The sequence below is a fragment of the Mustela nigripes genome, chromosome 14 (assembly GCF_022355385.1).
Source record: "Mustela nigripes isolate SB6536 chromosome 14, MUSNIG.SB6536, whole genome shotgun sequence".
Classification (NCBI taxonomy): domain Eukaryota; kingdom Metazoa; phylum Chordata; class Mammalia; order Carnivora; family Mustelidae; genus Mustela; species Mustela nigripes.
In genome coordinates, this window is record NC_081570.1 from 93,323,590 (window position 1) to 93,345,911 (window position 22,322).

Consider the following 22,322-nt stretch of genomic DNA (forward strand, 5'->3'; position numbering starts at 1 on the left):
CTAAAAAAATGGAATCTTAACATTAATTATGGACAATATGCACATGATATGCAATTCTATAAAGGAGCCCTTGCCACAGTAAAAAGCTTCCAGGTGGGTGGAGGACCTACTTAAAACACACTGTTCTTTTCTCAGCATAGAACGATCTTTTATCATATGAACAAGAAAGTGTGCAAGTGGTCAGCATAGAATTTCCTTGCCAACTCACAAAAGTATTAAATTTCCAACTGTTTAGTAAAAATCAAACAACAAATTTAAGGTACCTCCCCACATCTGAAATTAATAATTAAAATATCTACCACAGTAATTAATATCCCACCAACACTCACAAGTCCAAGCTTTCTGGCTTCAATCAAAATCTTATGTAAGTATCTCCTAAAAACAGGATTGCTTTGACTTTCATAGTCTTCCTTCTTCTTCTTCTCACACTCATCGATCTGTAATTACAGAATAAATTCATCATTAGACAGCATCCAAGTTTCACATAAGGGTCAAGTTTCTAGCCTAGCAGCCCCATCAATATCAAAGTAAGGATATCACTTTCATATCCGTTATCACTTATATGAAAATACAGAACTTCCTACCTTCTGTGGGTTCTCTTTGCAAAGGGCAAGTAGGTAACAAATTAGGAACATATGTCCAGCACTTAGCCCCAAATGGCAGTTTTTTTGATGACTTTCAGCAATTTTTTTTAAAAGACTGATCTATTTGAGAGGGGGAGAGAGAGTGAGCACACGCACAAGCAGGAGGGGCAAAGGGAGTGAGAGAGACCATCTCAAGCACACTCTGCTCTGAGAGCGGAGCCAGATGTGGGGTTGGATCTCCCAACTCTGAGATCGTGCCCTGAACTGAAATGAAGAGTTGGAAGCTTAACCAACTGAGCCACCCAGGCGCCCCTCACTTTCAGCAATTTTAAAGCTGAAGATCATGAAGCAAGGGGCAGAGATGCAGATGAGAAGATTATCTGGGACAATCTGCCTCTTCCCAATCCCAAAGCAATGATTCATTGAGCAAAGGAATAAAAGGAAGAAGAAAGGGAAGGAAGAAAGAAAAAACAGAGATAGAGAAACATAAAAGATGAAGCCAGAAGATGAAATGAAGGGCACATCAAGGAGTTTCTTGAACGTGTGTATTACTTTTAGTCTTTTACTAATTTTTCCTGTCAACGACTGAGCACGCCCAACTCTACAGGCCACACTTCAGGAAGGCAGAAACACGGCTTCTCCAGAGTATCTGAGCATGGCAACCCTCCGCACATAATTCATCCTTCAGATTTCCTCTGAACTGAGTTCTACAAACACCACAGTGGTCAAGTCACTGAGTGAGGGCAGTTCATATCTTAGATGCAAATTACCTTAGAACTGCCTTGGAACCTGTGATAACCAACTTTTATTTTCTAACTGAGTGTGAACCACAAGTTGAGTTAGCATTTGAAATAGGCTTCAGATGATGAACATGACAACAAGTCACACACAGACTTAGGAGAGAAGGACCCTTGAAAAGTCACATGGCAGTTTCCTCCACATGCAGGCAAGGTTTACAAACCTTTTTAAATTTCTCTTTAAAAGAATTTCTGAGAGAGAAAGTACAAGCAGGAGGTGGGGGGTGGGCAAAAGGAGAGGTGAATCTTAAACAGGCTCCACACTCAGCACGGAGCCCCTCATGGGGCTCAATCTCACCACCCTGAGATCATGATCTGAGCTGGAATCAAGAGTCAAATGTTTAACCAACTGAGCTACCCAGGATAGCTCAGTTAAGAGAATGTTTTGTGTGGGATTTTTTTCTTTTTTTTTTTTTTATAGATTTTATTTATTTATTTGAGTGAGAGAGAGCCAGCATGAGAGGGGAGAAGGTCAGAGGGAGAAGCAGACTCCCCATGGAGCTGGGAGCCCAATGCAGGACTCGATCCCAGGACTCCAGGATCATAACCTGAGCCAAAGGCAGTCGCCCAATCAACTGAGCCACCCAGGCACCCATTGTTTGTTTGTTTTTTTCTTTTAAGACTTATTTATTTTGTGGGTGGGCAGAGGAAGAGGGAGTCTCAAGCAGACTCCATATTGAGCATGGAGCCTGACACAGGGCTAGATCTCACGACCCTGAAATCACAACCTGAGTGGAAATCAATTAACTGCATCACCCAGGCGCCATGAGAATGTTTTATAAAACAAGGACTCGAGACTCCATTTTATCAATCATATTTTTACATGCTAAGCCCAAGATGCAAAGAATGGAGTGGAAAAGTTCTGTATTTCCTAGTGTGCAGCCAAACAAGCTCATCAAGCTCATGATACTACAAAACACAGTTAAACTGAGGCAAAATTTATCAAATGAGACAGCATTCACACCCAATAAGAACCACAGCAGCACTGACAGATCTGGAATTGAGATCTCTGTATCTCTGCTCACAAGTTCTCCCAGTCTCTCACGCTGGAAACCTCCCTCCTCCACTCTATCCCTCTTCTCTCCTCCCTCAGCTACCCAAATTTACCTATTCCACCTTGGAGAAATCTAACATTTTCCTCTTCAACACCTGTCACGGCCTCAGTTGGAACACTGGGCATTGCTGGACCTCTGCTACCCTCTCCTTCAGCGACCCCCTTCCACTGGGCCACCAGCTGATGGCCTCCATAGCCAAGAGGCCAGTTCCCACTCCACAGCATATATTCAAACCCCTTAAAAATCTTGCTTTAAAATTTCCTTTCTCATAAACTCCATTTCAGCCACACAAATAAAAATATTGGATAAGTGAAGGAATAGCTACCAGATTCTAAATTATAATAATCCCTTATATTTGCAAGAGTAATTCTTACATTTCATGGGTTGCCTTTGTCATGAGTCTATTGTGACCCAGCACTGTGAAAGGTGACAGAAAATCAAAAACAAATAGAACATATTCCTTGTCCCTGGGGCACCTGGCTGGCTCAGTCGGTTAAACGTCTGTCTTTGGCTCAGGTCATGATCCAGGGTCCTGGGATTGAGCCCCTGTCAGGCTCCCTGCTCAGTGGGAAGCCTGCTTCTCCCTCTCCTCCCTGCTCATGCTCTCTTCTCACTATTTCTCTCTCTCTCAAATAAATAAAATCTTTAAAAATATATAAATATATCCCTTGTCCCAAGAAATGTTCAGTATGGTAAAGAAGTAATTATAACATGGTGAGATAAATGTTATTACAGGAAAATAAGAGTACTTAAAAACAAACAAACAAAAAAAGGCAAGGCCAGAGTAATGAAAAAGAAGACAAGGCTAGAGTAACTAAAGAAAAAATTATACATAAATTGTGCAGTACATACATAGAAACACATACAATGTTGGGAAAGACAGGAAACAGAGCAATATACTGTAAGCATAAAATTCATGAATTAAAAAAAGTTCAAACCTTATGAGTTAAAGAATCAAGTTTGCTATGACATTCCAACAATTCATCACCATGTGACAAGTCGGGACTGACTTCTTTTTTCTCTGATACACCATATTTTACCTAAAGCAAAAGAGAGATTTTATTTCTTCATAGTTCAGTTGTGAAAATAACCTAAAGTTAATGAAAACTAAATTTTGACTTCATCATCTTATGACTTTGTCATATTCTTCATCTGTGTTGAACAGCCAAAAAAAGTCTCAAATTTACTAGCTAAGAACTAAAATCAAGTTAGTTGGCAGCTCGGCAGGCTTTACATTCATATTCAACACAGAAATAAGCAGGTGGGGCTGAAATCATGTTGGACTAAGACCCAGGGAGATAGTCTACATGGCTGCTAGTCATTGGTACATGACTCTTGACTCTGGAAGCTCTGTGAGTAACAGAAGTAGACTATTTCCATGACAGGACCAATAAGATCTTACACACACGCATTTTTTTTTTAATACCTGAGATTTTCTCATTGTTCCCGAAGCAGCATCATAGTTAAGCATGTCTGTGGGGTCAATCCAGTCATCGTCATGAGCATAACCGGTTATTAGCCACAGACACTCACAAAGGAGCAGAGAATACAGCATCCTGCATGAAAGCTAAAAAAAATTTTAATAGACATAATGAAATATAATTATTTTTAGAAGAAATGTCTTGTAATAAAAACTATCTACTTCCTTCTAGTGCTAAGATAAAGTTTTCTTTCTGAGTAATAACTGAAATAAAAATACTCAGTAAAATGGTATTCACATTTCAACACATACACACCTATCTGCACTGAGACAAAAAGAAAATAGGAACTTTTCATATGATTCACAATTCCATTCCTTGGTTTATACCCAAGGAATGAAAACACATATCCACACAAAAACTTTGTGCTAATGTTTACAACCAACATTATTCACAACAGCCAAAAAGCAGAAATGATTCAAATGTCTCTCAATGGACAGGTAACTAAACTGTGGCATTTCAGCACAATGGGAGACTCCAGACATAAAAAGGGATGAAGTATTACCGCGGGCTACAACACGGACAAACCTCGAGAACACTGTGTTGTGAAAGACCACACAGTAGAGGGTCCCACCAATATGAAATGTCCAGAACAGGCAAATCTACATTGACAACGGTAGATTAGCAAGTGCTCAGTTCTGGGCTGGTAGTTAAATGGCACAGGATTTCTTTTTGAGGTGATGAACAATGATCTAAAACTGTGGTGATGTTTGCGTGTACCTGTGAATATACTAAAAACCACTGAACTGTGCTCTTTAAATGAGTAAACAGTATGTGAATCACTGCCCAGTACAACTGCTTTTTTTTTTTTTTTGAAGATTTTATTTATTTGACAGAGATCACAAGTAGGCAGAGAGGCAGGCAAAGAGAGAGAGGAAGGGAAGCATGCTCCCCACTGAGCAGAAAGCCCGATGTGGGGCTCTATCCCAGGACCCTGGGATCATGACCTGAGCCAAAGGCAGAGGCTTTAACCCACTGAGCCACCTAGGCACCCAGTACAACTGCTTTAAAAAAGAAGATGTATTTAACCAAAACCTCTTCCTCTCAAATTCTTTTTTTTAACACATGGAAAATAAGAAATGTATAAGATTAACATTCAAACAAGGTGACGGGGCACCTGGGTGGCTCAGTGGGTTAAAGCCTCTGCCTTCGGCTCAGGTCATGATCTCAGGGTCCTAGGATGGAGCCCCAAGTCGGGCTCTCTGCTCAGCGGGGAGCCTACTTCCCTTCCTCTCTCTCTATGCCTGCCTCTCTGCCTACTTGTGATCTGTCAAATGAATAAATAAAATCTTAAAAAAAAAAAAAAAAACCAAGGTGACTGAACTCCCAAACCATTCATAGAAAATAACTTGTTTCATCTAAGCCTCTGCAGAAACACTGTCAAATCATTTCAAAACTTAATACCACCTTTATTTGACACTGTCCAGGGTAGTAGCCAGAAAGCTTATGTGGATATTTAAATTTAAACTAATTAAAATTAAATAAAATAAAAAGTTCAGTTCCTCATTCACACTATCTGCATTTCAAGTGCTCAACACCCACGTGGGGCTAGTGGCCACCACAGTAGACAGGAGACAAGGCAGCTACAGAATATTTCCATCATCACAGAAAGTTCTTTTGGACAGCCTGTCTTATACTTAATATGAGTAAAAATCTGGTAAGGGAATTCCCAAGTCAGAAAGCCCTGGGTTTAGAGTCTAGCTGTAAAAAGAAAAGGCTGTACCACACACTCCTCCTCTGTGCTCCCAGTGTGCTCTGCTTACTCTTCCAGCACAACTCACAATGAAAAGAGCAACGTACTGGTCAGTTTTTTTTTTTTTTTAAAGATTTTATTTATTTTTTATTTGACAGAGAGCGAGATCACAAGTAGGCAGAGAGGTAGGCAGAGACAGAGGGGGAAGCAGGCTCCCTGCCGAGCAGAGAACCAGACGTGGGGCTTGATCCCAGGACCCTGAGATCATGACCTGAGCTGAGGGCAGCGGCTTAATCCACTGAGCCACCCAGGCGCCCCCTACTGGTCAGTATTGATCAGGCTCTTCACTGGCACAGTGGCTATCGCTCTTGGCTGAGCATTGGAAACACCTGGAGAGCTTCTAAAAATCTCAATCTTCTGGCCACATTCCAGATCAATCCAATCAGAATCTCCAAGACTGGGCTCCAGGTGCTGAGATTTTTAAAGCCCCTCAGGTGGCTCCAATACACAGCAAGGACAAAAAACCACAACACTACGATGCGGACTTTTCCAGGGGGAAGTAACCTCTTACTCCCATCGGAATTCACCCCCCTGAGGACTCTCCATTTTGCCTGCTCCACCTCTCCATGCCCAAGACCTAGAACAGCGGCTGGTACCTGAGAGGCATTCAACAAAATTTTGTTAAGCAGCAAATGCAAATGGTCAAAGCCACACAAACAGTCACAGGGTTTTAGAGGTTCAAAGGGTGAAGCAAGCTCATCCTACTGGGGGAAACTGACATCACTTCATGGAGGAACAGGGGTGGAGATAGAGAAGCGGGGGTAAACGCGAAGAGGGCGAGATGAGGGAGGCAGAGGAGCGAAGTGAACCCTCGAAACCGTAAACTCAAGGATGGACGTGCTGGGGCCGGGAGATGGTTGGATGACAAGGTAGGCTTGGGCGACAAGGCCCACAGCCAACCTCATCTGCTACCAGTAGCTATAAACGCATGGGAGCCACATCTGGGGAAGAGAAAAGCAGCAGTAAGTGTACAGAATGAGGGAAAAACTGGACTTGGTAGAGTCCTACAAGGAGGCTGAAGAGCGTTCTAAAGATTAGTTCTTCAGCCCTCAACCACTGAGTGCCCGTAAGGCAACAACAAAAAGGTGTTATCACTAATTTCAAAGAAATTCAGAATGAGAACACGGTTTTGGGGAAAAGCTCAGCTTTCATTTGTTCAAAATCTACTAAACACCTACTGGATATTGGGCACTATCTTAGGTGATGGGGATACCAGGAAACTAGCCCAGGTTTTAAGAAGCTACATGGAGGGGAAGGGCACATGGGGCCCGGGAATGCGGTGGAATAATAAGTTGACAAAAAAAAATAAATATCATTTCAAATAATGATACATCCTATGAAAAAAATAAAGCAGGACAGTGGCAGGATGGATTAGGCAATGTTGAGTATTTTAGGGAAGGCCTGAGATTAAAGATAACCAAAATTCCATCACCCATCGAGAGATGGAGTTTATTTGCCCTCCTCTGCATCTGGGCTGACCCTGTGAAATCACGGGTCACGAAAAGAGGAAAACCTGAAATAAAATAAAGACATTTCTCTGGGGTTTAGAATTATAATTCGGGAAGCAACCCAAATTGTGGCCCACTGCAGGGAGAAAGTTAGGGGTTTTTATAAGAAAAAGGAGGAAGGGGGGGCACCTGGATGGCTCAGTGGGTTAAAGCCTCTGCCTTTGGCTCGGGTCATGATCCCAGGGTCCTGGAATTGAGCCCCACATCGGGCTCTCTGCTTGGCAGGGAGCCTGCTTCCTCCTCTCTCTCTCTCTCTCTGCCTGCCTCTCTGCCTACTTGTGATCTCTATCTGTCAAATAAGTAAATAAAATCTTCGAGAAAAAAAAAAAAGAAAAAGGAAGAAGTATAAGATACATCAGCTGTCTACCAAGAATTATAACTGGAAGATATTACAATTTATAATTCAATGTTTTCTAGGTATGTTAGTTGCTAGGGAAGTCCCTTTTTCAGAGTGTCCAATTTTTGTTAAAAAAAATACAGACACATCACCAAGGTTCTCAGTCATATGCTCTTGCCCAGTTCAAACAGAATGCAATTCCTGTTCCATAAACGTGATGAAGTTTCTGTCACAATCTTCTTGAGAGTAAAGGTTTTACATTGGTTCACAATATTTAGCCAAAATATTGTGGTAGAAATGATGTTGTTTTGGTTCTAGGTGTGGCTTGGCCTACATGAGGTTTAGCTGCTTCTACCTCACTTTTGAACACCTGCTTTTTTATCTCTGCCGCCATGCCGTGAAAAGGCCTGGCTACATGGAGAGGCCATGTGCAGAGGGCACACTTAGCTTACAGCTGGCAGCCAACACCAATGCCAGCCATGTGAATGAACCATCATGGTGGTCCCAGTCCAATCCCATGGTTGGACAGACTTAGGACCCAGCCAAAATGACGTGGAATAAAAGAACTATGCCGATGAGTCCAGTCAAGGCCCATAAGCCCACAGAATCAAGAAAAATAATAAAATCATTGTTTAAAGCCTCTAAACTTTGAGGTGGTTTGTCACACAGCTGCAGATGACCACAACATTTAAGCAGACAAGTAAGCAGCAGCTACCTTAGGAAGACTTGGCAAAAGAACATCCAGAGTGCAGATGCAGCAAACATAAAGATCAGAGCGGGAAGAAAATCTGAAGCATTCAAAGAACAGCAGGAAGGTCAAGATGACGTAGTAACTCCATGCTCAAAGCACTCCCAGGGCTCCTACACCAGGTCAAAATGAAGTAACAGGGGCCAGGTGTACCCTCCTGCCTGAACAACCAAAATCTCTGCACAAAGTCTACGAAACAAGTTTTCAAGACACTGAACACCAGGCAAACAAGCATAATGGTCTTTGAAAAATGGGAAACAAACACAGACAGCCTTTCCATTGCCCTAGGTTACTGCCTTAATAGTTTCTAGGCCACTGCATAGGAAGAGAGACCTCAGGCAGAGCCGAGAAAGCCACTGTGAAAACAACTGAGATTCTGGGGGGACTGAGGCAAGAGAAAGGTGCCAAAAGAACTCCAGACAAATGAAGACAGTTTCTTCAAATACCCTAGGAATTTCCTGAGTGACAGCAGTGTCTACTGCAATGAGGTGACATTGATGTGACTTTGCTGGACCCCAAAAAAGCTTCAAGTGGGGGATGGTCATCAGAAAGACCAGGCACGTGATTAGAGTGTTGGAACTTTCTTGGAACTTTCAACTATCCAACCTCAGGGGAAGGAAGGAAAGAGGTCACTAAGTTCAATCATGCAGCCAATGATTTAATCAGTCATGCCCACATACTGAAACCCCAATAAAAACTCTGGACACTGAGACTCAGAGGAGCTGACTGTTGACACACGGATGTGCCAGAAAAGTGACATGCCTGGATTCCATGAAGAGAGGACACAGAAACTCCACATCCTCCCCCACAGACTTTGTCCTGTGTGTCTCTTCATTTGGTTGATCCCAATCTATATTCTTTCCAATAAAATTGTTCAGGGAGTTCTTCCAGTAAGTCATTCTAGTGAATTATCCAACCTGACAGGGTTGTGGGATCCCCATAATTTATAGCAGTAGGTCACAAGGGCAGGTGGCCCCTAAGATGTATGTCTGTCATGGAGGCAGTCTTGTATAGGACTGTGTCCTTAACTTATGAGGGTCTGTACTACCTTGGGTACACAATGTCAGAACTGAACTGTAGGACATCCAGTCTGCATCGCAGAAATGGTCTGAGAACAGTGCCCCTTGAGCCTTTAGCAAGGCACAGATCAGTGCACACAATGCAGGAAACTACCTCAGGCCTGAAAAAGAACCCCTTAAAGGATTCAATCAAAAATAAACAGGAGTAAAAAATAATAAATTAGGACACAAACTTGTAATAGAGAAGATAAAAACCAAAAGTTAATTCTTTGAAATGACTAAAAAAATTGATAAACACATAGTAAAATTAAGAAGAAAAAGAGAAGGCCCCCAAAATTAAGAGTGAAACAGGATAAATTATTCATGACTAAAACACTTAACAAACCAGGAATAAAGAAAAACTTGCCAGATAGAATACTACAGGCAAACACTATACCTGATGGTAAATAGTGAAATCTTTCCCTCTGAGATCAAGAATGAGGTGAGGGGAAAAGCTCTGGAAGGTTTCTGGGATACCGACAGTGTTCTATTTCTTAATCTAGAAGGTAGACACAAAGATGTGTCCTTTTTAATAATTTGCTAAGATGAACATTTATATTTTTATACACTTTTCTGTATATATATTTCACATTTTACAAAAGGGTTTTTTTTTTTTAAATGGGAAAGACTAATTGAGATATTGTTATGGTCTGAAGTGTATTCCTCCAGAATCCACATGTTGAAATCCTAAACTCCAGTTCCCCAGCATATGACTGTACTTTGAGACAGTGTCTCTAAAGAGGAAATTAGGTTATAATGAGGTCATCAGCATGGGCCCTAATCCAATATGACTGCTGTCCTTATAAGAAGAAATTAGGACACATGACAGAGAAAAGACGGTGTGAGAAGGCAGACGGTGTGAGAAAGGAGAAGGCAGCCATCTACAAGCTTAGAGAGGCCTCAGAAGAAACCAACTCTGCTGACACTTTCATCTTGGATTTCCAGACTCCAGAATCTTTTCCCTCCAGAATCTTAAACAACAGAAATAAATTTCTGTTGTTTAAGACATCAGTCTATGGCATTTTGTTATGGCAGCCATAGCAAACTTACAGATTTCTTCAGACATAAAAAGACTAAGAAAGTCTCCATCCCATAGACTCTTGACATATTAAAGAAGTTTAAACTCAACAAGAAAAGGTGTGAATAAAAGATACAATGATGAGCAAAGGAACTGGTTAAGTATATTGATAAATGAAGTCAACTACTGACAGTAAAAAAAAAAAAAACCAAAAACCCCAAACCTCAGAACCTTTATTGTTTAAAAATGTAAAACCAGATAAATAACCCAGAAAACAACTGGAAAGCTGGCAGAACAGACTCTCCACAGCCTGACATAGGCAAGAGGCAACAGTGAAGCAGACCCACCCCCTCCCACTGCTTTTGGTAAGATGCCATCAAAGCAGCGCCAAAGGCTGACAGCGTGCAAGCAGCCCAGACAAGGGCCAGCACTTCTCCAAAGTGAATCCTGCTCCAGGGAGGGGAAAATAACCACACACACCAGTCTGACTGCGACCCCAGTTGGTCTGGGGGCAAGCAGCTGGTTTAACTGCAGGCCCCACCCACCAACAAAAGCTTCTCAGGGCACAATGCAGGGAAAGCACCCTGCAGTTTGGTGCTACTTTATCTCTGGCAAACACCTGGTCCTACTCAACTCAACTCCAAGGCAGCCCTGGACCAGTCCACTAACAACACAGGCACCAGACTCTACCCACAACAGGCAAAGAGCCATCACAGACTGGACTGAAGGGAAACACAGCTTTGCCATGATGGCAGGACACCCCTGTAGCAACACACATAAGAGACACCCCTGAAGCACTATTTTCTGGTGAAAGGAGACTGCAGGACCTCTTCTTCATAATGCCACTACTTCAAATGCAGGAGACATAGCTAACTCTCCCAACACAAAGAAACGGACACAGTAATAGATAAAATGAAGAGACAGAGGAGTACGTCTCAAATGAATGAGCAGAACAAAATCACACCAAAAGGTCTATGTCCAGTAGAGATAAGAAATACATGTGACAGAGAATTTAAAGTAATGCTCATAATGATACTCACTGAACTTGAGAAAAGAGTGCAGGACCCTCCACCAAGAGATAGGGTATGTAAAAAAGAACCAATTAGAGCTACTGGACTCACTAAGTGGAAATAAAAGTAGACCACCTGGAATAAATACCAAACAAGAGGAAGTAGAAGGACAGACCAGCAATCTGAAGGACAGAGTAATAGGAAGTAATCAAGCTGAGCAGATGAGAGGGGGAAAAAACACAAAAAATGAGAACAGACCCAGGGAACTCAGCAACACTGTCAAGCCTAACAGTTGCATGATAGGGATTCCAGAAGGTGAAGAGCAAGAAAAGAGGGCAGAAGATTTGTCTGAAGAAATAATAACTAAAAACTTCCTGAATCTGGGGAAGGAAGGAGAAATCCAGACCCAGAAGGCACAGAGAGTCCCCAACAAAACCAACCTAAAGAGGTCTGCACCAAGACACAAAGAAAATAAGATGGCCAAAAGCAGTGATAAAGAGAGAATTTTAAAAAGCAGCAAGAGAAAGGAAAGCAGTGACATACAAGGGAAACCCCAGATGGCTATCGGTGGGTTTTTCACCAGAAACTCTGCACATCAGAAGGGAGCAGCATGACAAATTCCAACTGCTAAAAGGAAAAAATCTACAGCTAAGAATACTCTATTTAGGGAGGCTTTCATTTAGAATAGAAGAGACACAGTTTCCCAGAAAACAAAAGTTAAAAGCAAAACTAGCCATGTCCTTGTCAAATATACCATTAGCCTGTGGGTCCCAAATTCACAGTCCAACCGCCCTCCTGCCCAAGTCAGCATGTATGGCCTGTCACCTGCTCAATGCCAAGTCAACATGCCTTAAGCTCAGACTGCCAAGGGCTCAAACTGGCACTCTTCCCCTCAAATTCTAGACCCTATGCTCAAGTTTGTGCATAAAAGTTGGCATAATTGTAACAGCAGAATGAAGCAACCCAAACAGTGATACTAATTCTGTGGAATATATAATGGATAAAAGGAGTGTGCTAGGCTGAGAATATCTCCAACAAGCACATCAAAGAATAATACATACAGCATGATTCTGGTTACTAAAAGAAATAAACCAGGGAAAAATAAAACAAGATGAAATCAGAGAGCAAGACAAACCATAAGAGACTCTTAAGCATAGGAAACAAACTGAGGGTTGCTGGAGGGGAGGAGGGTGTTCGGGGGTTGGGAAAGAGAATTGGATGATGGGGATGTGGGAATGGGGTAACTGAGTGACAAGCATTAAGGGGACACTTGATGGAATGAGCTCTGGGTGTTCTATGCAACTGATGAATCATTCAACTCTACCTCTGAAACTAGTAATACTCTATATGTTAATTAACTGAATTTAAGTTAAAAAAAAAAAAAAAAAAGGAACCCCCCCCCCCCCGCCAAAAGTAAAACCAAAATACTAAGCAGTAATAACGGTGGGAAAAGTATCCTAGGATCCCTGTTGAGCTCTAGAGAGTGAAATACTGGATGACTGAATATTGGGGGGGGAGGGGGTGTTCAACTAAGGAATAAAGCCTTGAGAAGACTGAAACCCAAGAGAAGGCAGTTAAGACTAATGAGAGCAGAACAAAAGGTAAAAAATGCAGTGTATAGAAACCAAGAGGTGCTTCATTTGAAAGAGGCATTAGTCAACAACAGTTTAGAGAAGCTGAAAAAAATTAAGTCTGGTGCAGGAGAAAGCCATTGGATAGCTTAGTCCATTGACAGGGAGAAGCCTAATTTTAAGCAGTGAAGAACTAAGTTGGTAAAGGGAGTCTCTGAACTGAGCAGAAGCTTGGAGAAGATGGCAGCATATGAAATCAAGGCTACAGAAAAGGCTTTCCAGAGGCAACAAGGTTTTACATTCCGTCAAAACAGAAATGAATAAGGAGGGTTGGAAAGAAAGGTTCTAAAGCAAAAAGAAGAGAAGCTGTCAAAGTTCACCTTACCACCAGTATCAAGAAGACGGTGAAATGTTCCACTGGAAAACCAGGAGTGTCACTGTGTGTCAGGTAAGTTGCCACGTGGGAATGGAGATCACGGAAAACAGTTCCCTAGGGAGCATTATACAAAAGGAGATGAATCAAAAACTTTTCAAGCAAGGGGCGCCTGAGTGGCTCAATGGGTTAAGCCTCTGCCTTCAATTCAATTCAGGTCGTGATCCCAGGGTTCTGGGATGGAGCCCCACATCAGGCTCTCTGCTCAGCAGGGAGCCTGCTTCCTCCTCTCTCTCTCTCTGCCTGCCTCTCTGCCTACTTGTGATCTCTGTCTGTCAAATAAATAAATAAAATCTTTAAAAAAAAAAAAAAAACTTTTCAAGCAGCTGAGTTTTGACTATGACTTTCACAGTCATGTTATTAGGCTCACTACTTTCTCCAATAATGATCAGCAGAAGCAAAACTTATCCAGGACTAGGAGCTGAAGAAATGATGGAAGATCAGGAGGTGAGGCAGAAGTGGAACAGCTTCAAATTCAAGTCTCCTGACAAAATCCCTTGGTCACTGATTAAAGGCTGGAACTCCTTGAGAATTCTTACAGCTGATCTCACACTTCCTCCAGATAAAACTGCATCTAAACCTGCCAGGGATCTTGTTAAAAAACAGCTTCTGATTAAGTACGACGTGGGCCTGAGATTCTGCATTTCTAACAGCTCCTGGTGATGGCAGAGATGTTGGCCCACAGACAACATTCTGAAAGTGTTTAGGAAAAGTAACCATCCCGCATTGGTTAGGATAAGGAGGGCATCTGTGACTCTACTACTTGGCAGTTAGTAATAAGATCTCTCCTCTAGTTCTTACTTTTTAATCACCTTTCTCATCTGCTTCAGGCTTTGACACTAATATCAAAAATAGGGGGGTGGGAGGGATAGGGTGGCTAGGTGATGGACACTGGGGAGGGTATGTGCTATGGTGAGTGCCGTGAATTGTGTAAGGCTGATGAATCAGACCTGTACCCCTGAAACAAATAATACATTATATGTTAGTTATATATATGTGTGTGTGCGTGTATACACACACACACACACATTAGTGTTTGATTACTATGTGCCAAACACTGTTACATACATTCATTCATTCAATTCTCCAAAAACTCTTGGCAGTAGTACAGTTATCTTCATTTTACAGATTAGGAAAACAAGTACATTGAGTGGAGAGCTACCAAGAAAGATCTCCAAGCAAACTCTCAGCTGAGTGGAAACAGGCACAGAGAAATTATCTGATTTCGATGAATTACACGTGAATGAGAAAGACTAACGAGTCAAATTCTATATTAACCCAGAAGTTGCATGGCACAACAGCCAGGAGTTCCCAATTTCGTCCGTTTCCGTGTTGAGTAGTTTGCGGGAGCCGGAGCTCTGACACTGGAGAATGGGCACCTCTAACAATTTCCCAGATGAGGACGATGACGCTAAACTGGGGATCACACGTTCATGGGCACTGCCACGGAGAAAATACTTCTTGTTTTTCACCACCCACTCATAAATCTGAATCTCTAACTTTTTACATTCATATTAAGATTTGGAGTTTAAAAAAAACATTCACTCCAGCCAACCGAGCTATTCCGCTGACGCCGTTTGCTCAAATTCTGCGTAAAGTTTTCCGAAATAACCAAAGCCCACACAATTCAGCGTTCGCTCGGGTCTGGCTTTGCACTTGCTTGTCCCTCTCCCCAGGCCGCTCTGTGAACCGTGTAACGCGACAGCAGCCCAGCTGCCCCCGAAGATAAGGCGGCCAGTCGCCCGCTCAGGCTGGCACCCGCAGCGCCGCTAAGTGCCCCCGCAGCTCCCCCGAGAGCGCGGCCCCCGCCCCGGGCAGCGCCCCCGGGCTCCCCGGCGCCGCGCCGCCATCCGCCCAACCCGCCGGGGCCGAACCCGCAACGCGCCCGCCACAGAGACACCCGACCGCGCTGACTCACGGATCGGTACTCCGCCTCCGTCTGGGAAAGACAGACACCTAACCCGCCGACTGGGAAAGATGGCGAGCGCCTGCAGGGACCGCCGAGCGCGGGGCGTCTCGCGCGTCCTCATCGACTCGCTCGGCGTGCAGCTGGGCGTCCTTCCCGGGCCCGCGACGGACTGGCCCGCCGAGGGGGCGGGGCCGGGCTCTGCGGTCTTGCTTTAGGCCAGGGCTGAAATCTTACCTGGAAGCCAAGTATTGTACAGAGCCAAGTATGTACAAATCTTAGTATTGATTTATTTTGTAGATCCGAATGTGTAACCTTTGCATCAGTTATTTAAAGTAGGGTATAAGAGCGCCCGGGTGGCTCAGTGGGTTAAGCCTCTGCCTTCGGCTCAGGTCATGATCTCAGAGTCGTGAGATCGAGCCCCGCGTCGGGCTCTCTGCTCAGCAGGGAGCCTGCTTCCTCCTCTCTCTCTGCCTGCTTCTCTGCCTACTTGTGATCTCTTGTCTGTCAGATAAATAAATAAATAAAATCTTAAAAAAAAAAAAATAAAGTAGGGTATAATGAACAACAAAGCCAGTCGTATTTTGGGGAGGTGTGCATTGTACACAGGTGTGCATTATTACCGTTATTGACTCGACAGGGAAGAGCAGCCCTCTGGTTTAGTTGGAAAATAATAAATTTCGTTTTGCTTTTGTCTTTAACTGCTGGCTTTGCAATTTCAGGACATTCTCCAGAGAGGAAATGAGATTTTCCACACTAGAAGGAAATGAGAAGTGTACACAAGAGTTCTTGGCAACAAATTTAAAAGTGTGTTAAAATTCGGTGTGTAATGCAGTACACTTGTGTGTGCTGCTTAGTACTAATTTTTAAAATTAAAATATACCTGACATAAACGTTATGACCTTAATTAACCATTTTTAAGTATACAGTTCAGGGTCATCACAGCATACTGTGCAACTATCACCACCATCCATCTCCAGAACTATTTTTATCCTGCAAAACTGACACTCTACCCATGTAAACAACAACTCATCATTCCCGGCCCACCCCAGCCCAGCCTCTTCCTGACCCCTGGCAACCACCATTCTATTTTGCATCTCTGTTAATTTGACCTCACTAGATTCTTAAGTATTTGTCTTTTTGTGGCTGGCTCATTTCAGTTAGCCTAATGTTCTCAAGGCTCATCCCTATTCTAACTTGTCAAAATTTCCTTCCTTTCTAAAGGCTGAATAATATTTCATTGTATTATGTACCACAGTGTGTTTATCCATTGATCTGCTTACGGGCTTCTTGGTTGCTTGCGCCTTTTGGCTATTGTGAGTAAAGTTGCTGTGAACATGAGTGTGCAAATACCTCTTCAAACCCTGATTTCAGTCTTGAGGGGTAAATGTCCAGAAGTGGGATTGCTGGGTCATATGGTAATTCTATTTTTTTTAAAACCACCATATTGTTTTCTACAGTGGCTGAGCCATTTTTTAATATGATTAGCAACTGTTTAATGAAGCCATAGTATTTACAGGATTCTGAAATGAAAACAATATAAAACCTGTCATAAAAATTAGTAAAAGATGCAAGGTAGAACTCATTTTAATACTGGTACAATGGCAGGGGTGCCTGGGTGGCTCAGTGGGTTGAAGCCTCTGCCTTCAGCTGGGATCATGATCTTGGGGTCCTGGGATTGAGCCCCCGCATCAAGATCTCTGCTCAGCGAGGAGCCTGCTTCCTCCTCTCTCTCTGCCTGCCTCTCTGCCTACTTGTGATCTCTGTCAAATAAATAAGTAAATCTTTAAAAAAAAAAAAATACTGGTACAATGGCAATAGCAGCTTTACAAATATTTTAAGATTTCAATAGCATTTTTATGAACCATTATTCCACAAGAATGATCAAATCACATTGTTTAAATTAAACTGAGACAATACAAGGTGGTTTATTAATATTTCAAACATTATAAGTGCCCCATAAAATATTGTTACAGATGCTCAAATGTTTTATTCTCAGTGACCATTCCCTTTATTCTCACATACTATAACTGTAGCTAGAGGGTTAAAAAAAATACTACAATCAGATATGTTTCTAAACTTCCTTATCTGTTTAATTCTCATTCATAAATGGGTTGTAAACATAAATGTGGGTCTCATAAAAACAAAACATCACCCCCAGTTCCGCTTTCCAGTCTAGTGACTTCCCACAACTCTCTATCTGGCATCTCAAAGCGATATTTATCTGTAGAAAAATAGGAATTTCTGAGAAATTACTAAAATATCTTTTTTAGCCTATGCTAACCAGGGTATAGTCCAAGGGTATCATCTATGTAGCTGCTTCCTGTCAGGCTAGAAAGTTCAGTGAAGGTCAAAACCCCTTATTTCGTATCCGTGAGGTTCTGTCATCCTTATTCTTGGAAATGCGGTAGACGTTATCATCTTCAAAGCTAATCCTGTGCCTTCAGTCCCATTCACCCTAGTGACAGTTCCCTTTCCTCCGTGATATTTAACAGATCAGTGATAGTGATATTGGCTGAAGCTATAGTAGTGTCCACTGCTAAGTACTTACATCTAACTGGGGGCTCCCAGAAATACTTGGCAATTTTGTAGGACTTATATAGGGTTGCCAAACAAAACACAGAATGCCCAGTTAAATTTGAATTTCAGATGAACACTGAATATTTTTTTTTAGTATAACTATGTCCCATGCAATATTTGGGACATAATTATACTAAAAGAAACCATTCATTGATTAATGGGACATATTTATACTCAAAAGTTATTTGTTGTTTGTCTGAAATACAAATTTGATTGCATGCCATGTGTTTATAATTGTTAAACCTGGCAACCCTGGACCAGCAGGGAAGAGTGTTTTCGTACACAGGTGTGCATTATTACCGTTATTGACTCAACAGGCTGTTGAGGACAGGGAATTAGAGCTCAGGGTGAATCTGCTATGGACTTCAGAGATCCTTCAGGGCATTGTGGAAAATACAAAGGTCATGTGGAGGTCCTCATGAAACTTAGCTGCATGAAAGTGGGCAGCAGATATCAAAGGAAGGAATATCTCAGACTTCAGTGAGTCAGATATAAGCAACTACATAAGATGCTAGAAATGATACATTCTAATTTTTTTTAAAGATTTTATTTATTTATTTGACAGACAGAGATCACAAGTAGGCAGAGAGGCAGGCAGAAAGAGAGAGAGAGAGAGAGGGAAGCAGGCTTCCTGCGGAGCAGGGAGCCCGATGCGGGGCTCGATCCCGAGCCGAAGGCAGCAGCCCAAACCACTGAGCCACCCAGGCGCCCCGATACATTCTAATTTTTAAGGTCACATTGGACATTTTGCTTCAAATCCTTTTGGAAAATGATTGGGTTTGAATGTGGTCTTACCTCTATTTATAGTTGAACAAAAATAAAATCTAGAGGGCCTTTTTTATGGATTAAGTTTGTAGCACTTAATGGATGCATTAGCCTTACAGGTTAAAATACTCTTTTTTAAAAGATTTTATTTGTTTATTTGACAGAGAGTGAAAGTGAGGGAGGGCCCAAGCAGGTGGAGGAGACAGGCAGAGGGAAAGAAAGAAGCAGACTCCCCGCTGAGCAGGGAACCTGATGCAAGGCTTGATCCCAAGACTCTGGGATCATGACCTGAGCTGAAAGCAGATGCTTAACAGACTGAGCCACCCAGGCGCTCTGAAATACTTTTTTTTTTTCTTTAAGATTTTATTTATTTGTTTGACCAACAGAGATCACAAGTACGTAGAGAGACAGGAAGAGAGAGAGGAGGAAGCAGGCTCCCTGCTGAGCTGAATCCAATGTGGGGCTCGATCCCAGGACCCTGGGATCATGACCTGAGCCGAAGGCGGAGGCTTTAACCCAATGAGCCACCCAGGCATCCCGATACTTTTCTTTTTAATTACCCAAGAATACTCAAGATGAATGGGCACCAGGTTCTGTCCTGTTCTTCTTCTTCTTCTTCTTCTTCTTTTTTTTTTTTAAGATTTATTTATTTCTAGAGAGAGGAAGAAAGCATAGGGAGGAGCAAGAGAGAGAACTTTCAAGCAGACTCTTCCTGAGCAAGAAGCCAGAAGCAGTGCTCGATCCTACAACCCATGAGATCATGACCTGAACAGAAACCAAGAGTCTTAACCAACACTTAACCACCTGAGCCACCCAAGCATCCCAACCAGGTTAATTTTTTAATGTCACAACTGTACCTGTTGAGTAAAAATTAGCCATCTAGTTAAATCTGAACAACTTCTCCAACCTAAATAGAGTAATCCCAGGATAAACATCACTTCGGGGATTGCATTTTCTCATCTGCTCTCTTACCAACCATGTAAACTAAAAAATGTCCAAAACCACTTAATATCATAGTATGAATGGTCTCCAAACATACTTTAATACTTCCAATGGAATTGTTTGAGTATAATTATTTATACAAACTCTACTACATTAAAAAAAAAAAAAGATTGGGGTGATTTTATCTGGTATTTTGTGGACCATCACATGCAGTCAGGCAGGGCTGGCATCAGTTTTGTTCAACAAAGCTGCTTGTAGAAAGTGGCAGGGTTTGAGTCGGACTTCCAGGCTGACTGTGCTGAAACTTTCTCCTCGAGGTCATCACTGGAGTCAGCCTAGTTCCTGTTTCCATATTTTCTTTATTGGTAAGTGGGGCTCCCCCTGTGATCCTCTTAACATTGACTTTTCTAAGTAGTTTCCACAGATCCATCTGGCTTTTACCAGGAGTAATTAAGACATGCGGAAGTCAAGTGGTAACAATTTGGGGCTGGGTTTCAGGATAACACACCGCAGGTCAGAGACTGTAACTAGTGAATGCTGTGCCTCTGGTGATGATACAAATTTCTTCATCAAAACCGTGTGTTCTTTCATTTCAGACAGTAGATCTTTAACTATTATCTGCATGGATCCATCTTGTTTTTAATGGTCCATTCTGATGTTCTTTAGTACAGTCAGAATTTCTGAGCAGCCCAGGTGCCACAGGTGATGGAGTACAGGCAGAGAGGAGGCAGGGGGAGCGGAGGCAGAGATGGATGAGGAGGAAGGTGGGTAGCTGGCTGTGGCAGTATGGGAGGAAGTCCAGCTGGGGATTCTCCAGGGATGGTTAGAACACAGGCAGGCACATTTGTAAATTTACCACTTGTGTGACCCATTTGACCACAACTTGGACAAGGACGAGTCCTCCAGGATGGTCTTCAGTGCCTCCCAGAGTCTGCAGAATTCACTTGCCAAAATGTGAAACTGTTGTTTTAGACTGTTAAGTTTTTGGTGGCAATAATAGGATGGAGAGATGATGTCTCTCAAGACTTCTGAATTCTGGGCCATGCAGTTCTGGCACCAGTTGTATATAGACCACACTCTTTGTCCTAAGATTTACTGTATCTTTGATATAGGGAAATTTGAATTTTCAGTTTCATCTTAGCCAGCTTCTGCTAAGGGATATTGTTATCTGTGGAAGAATAACCACTCTTTCTGGTGACGGTGGTGGAGGGGGAGGTATAATTAGCTTGAACTGAAGTGGGAGGATTCCCTTTTTTTGAGTAATCTTTTCACTTTGGCCTTTAGGTTTGTTCCCTTGTTGTTTGAACTTGGGCATTATTTAAGTCTAAGAGCTTGTGGATTATTAGATGGAGTTAGGGTAGTGGCTTCTCCCTTGCCATTGTGGCTACACCATTTTACATTGCCACCAATATTACACAAGAGTTTCAATTTCTCCACATCCTTGCCACAACATACTGTCTTATGTTTTTGGTAACAGTCACCCTAATGGGTGTGTGGTGGTATCTCATTGTGGTTTTCATTTTCATTTCCCTAATGATGAGTAGTGTTAAGCATCTTTTCATGTGTTTATTGGTCATTTGTCTTCTATTTTCTTTGGGAAAATGCCTATCCAAATACTTTGCTTTTGGTTTCTTGGTTGTTTTTGTGCTGTAGTTCTTATATATTCTGGATATTAATCCCTTACCAGATACATGACTTGCAAATATTTTCTCCCATTTCATGGGTTGCATTTTCTCTGTTGATTATGTCATTTAGCCTATTAAAATTAAAAAAAAAATTTTATCTAAAGATTTTATTTATTCATTTGAGAGACAGAGATCACAAGTAGGCAGAGAGGCAGGCAGAGAGAGAGAGGAGGAAGCAGGCTCCCCGAGGAGTGGAGAGCCCGATGTGGGGCTCGATCCCAGGACCCTGAGATCATGACCTGAGCTGAAGGCAGAGGATTTAACCCACTGAGCCACCCAGGCACCCCTAAAAATTTTTTAAATAAAATTTAAATCAGACACTTCTGTGGGGAGGAGCTAAGAATTTCAGCGCCCCACTCAGCTCTATTCTCCTTCCCCATACCCCCACCAAGAAGGGTTCAGAGAATGTAGATACTTCAGTTCTCTTACTTTCTCTTTCATGTGAGCCTCCAAGAATCTATTCACCTCCATGGAGAAGACAGTATGGAGGCATGGGGAAAAGGACATATGTAATTGGATATTTATTAAAATAAGTATATAATTTCTAGTGCTTATTATCTAATGCACTGCAAAATGAATTCCATAGCCCATGTATAGGAGGATCTTAAAGTTCTCTCCTTGAAGGTGGAATAATTTTATGAACTTTTTTTTAACCATAAAGTTGAGCTGGTCTATATCAAGAAATGCCTTTTTTTCCTAGTTTTTTTTTTTTTTTTGAAGATTTTATTTATTTATTTGACAGAGATCACAAGGAGGCAGACAGGCAGGCAGAGGGAGAGGAAGGGAAGCAGGCTCACTGCCGAGCAGGGAGCCCGATGTGGGGCTCGATCCCAGGACCCTGGGATCATGACCTAAGCCAAAGGCAGAGGCCTTAACCCACTGAGCCACCCAGGCGCCCCTTTTTTTCCTAGTTTTAAACTTAATACTAATGACCTGCTGTTAATATCTAGAATGTATGAAATTAAGCATGATAAGTAAACTAAAGAGGAGACGGTGGCATAATTTTAGCAGAATTCCCCTCTGCAAATGTAGGAAAACTGTGTATCTGCTGAACGTACACAACTAATTAGATTTCGTTTCTTTCTAAAGCACTC

General features: G+C 42.3%; 1 protein-coding gene and 1 pseudogene across 4 annotated transcripts in view; both read right to left on the reverse strand.

Moving 5' to 3' along the window:
• CLCC1 (chloride channel CLIC like 1) overlaps positions 1 to 15,376 on the reverse strand; it is a 28,466-nt gene extending 13,090 nt beyond the window's left edge. For 3 of the 4 annotated variants that reach the window (XR_009399562.1, XM_059375615.1, XM_059375613.1), the window contains exons 1-5: positions 15,269 to 15,376; positions 13,303 to 13,407; positions 3,863 to 4,003; positions 3,375 to 3,476; positions 330 to 437 (exon numbers count right to left, since the gene is read on the reverse strand). Coding sequence is in view for 3 of the 4 variants with exons in the window: in XM_059375615.1 (XP_059231598.1) it covers positions 330 to 437; positions 3,375 to 3,476; positions 3,863 to 3,991 (339 nt within the window). In the remaining variant the exon portion in view is untranslated. The remainder of the gene's footprint in view (positions 1 to 329; positions 438 to 3,374; positions 3,477 to 3,862; positions 4,004 to 13,302; positions 13,408 to 15,268) is intronic. The other variant, XM_059375616.1, reaches the window with a different exon arrangement.
• A 4,358-nt stretch (positions 15,377 to 19,734) lies between these two features.
• LOC132002287 (proline-rich protein 11-like) lies at positions 19,735 to 20,858 on the reverse strand (annotated as a pseudogene).
• Between the last annotated feature and the right edge of the window lie 1,464 nt (positions 20,859 to 22,322).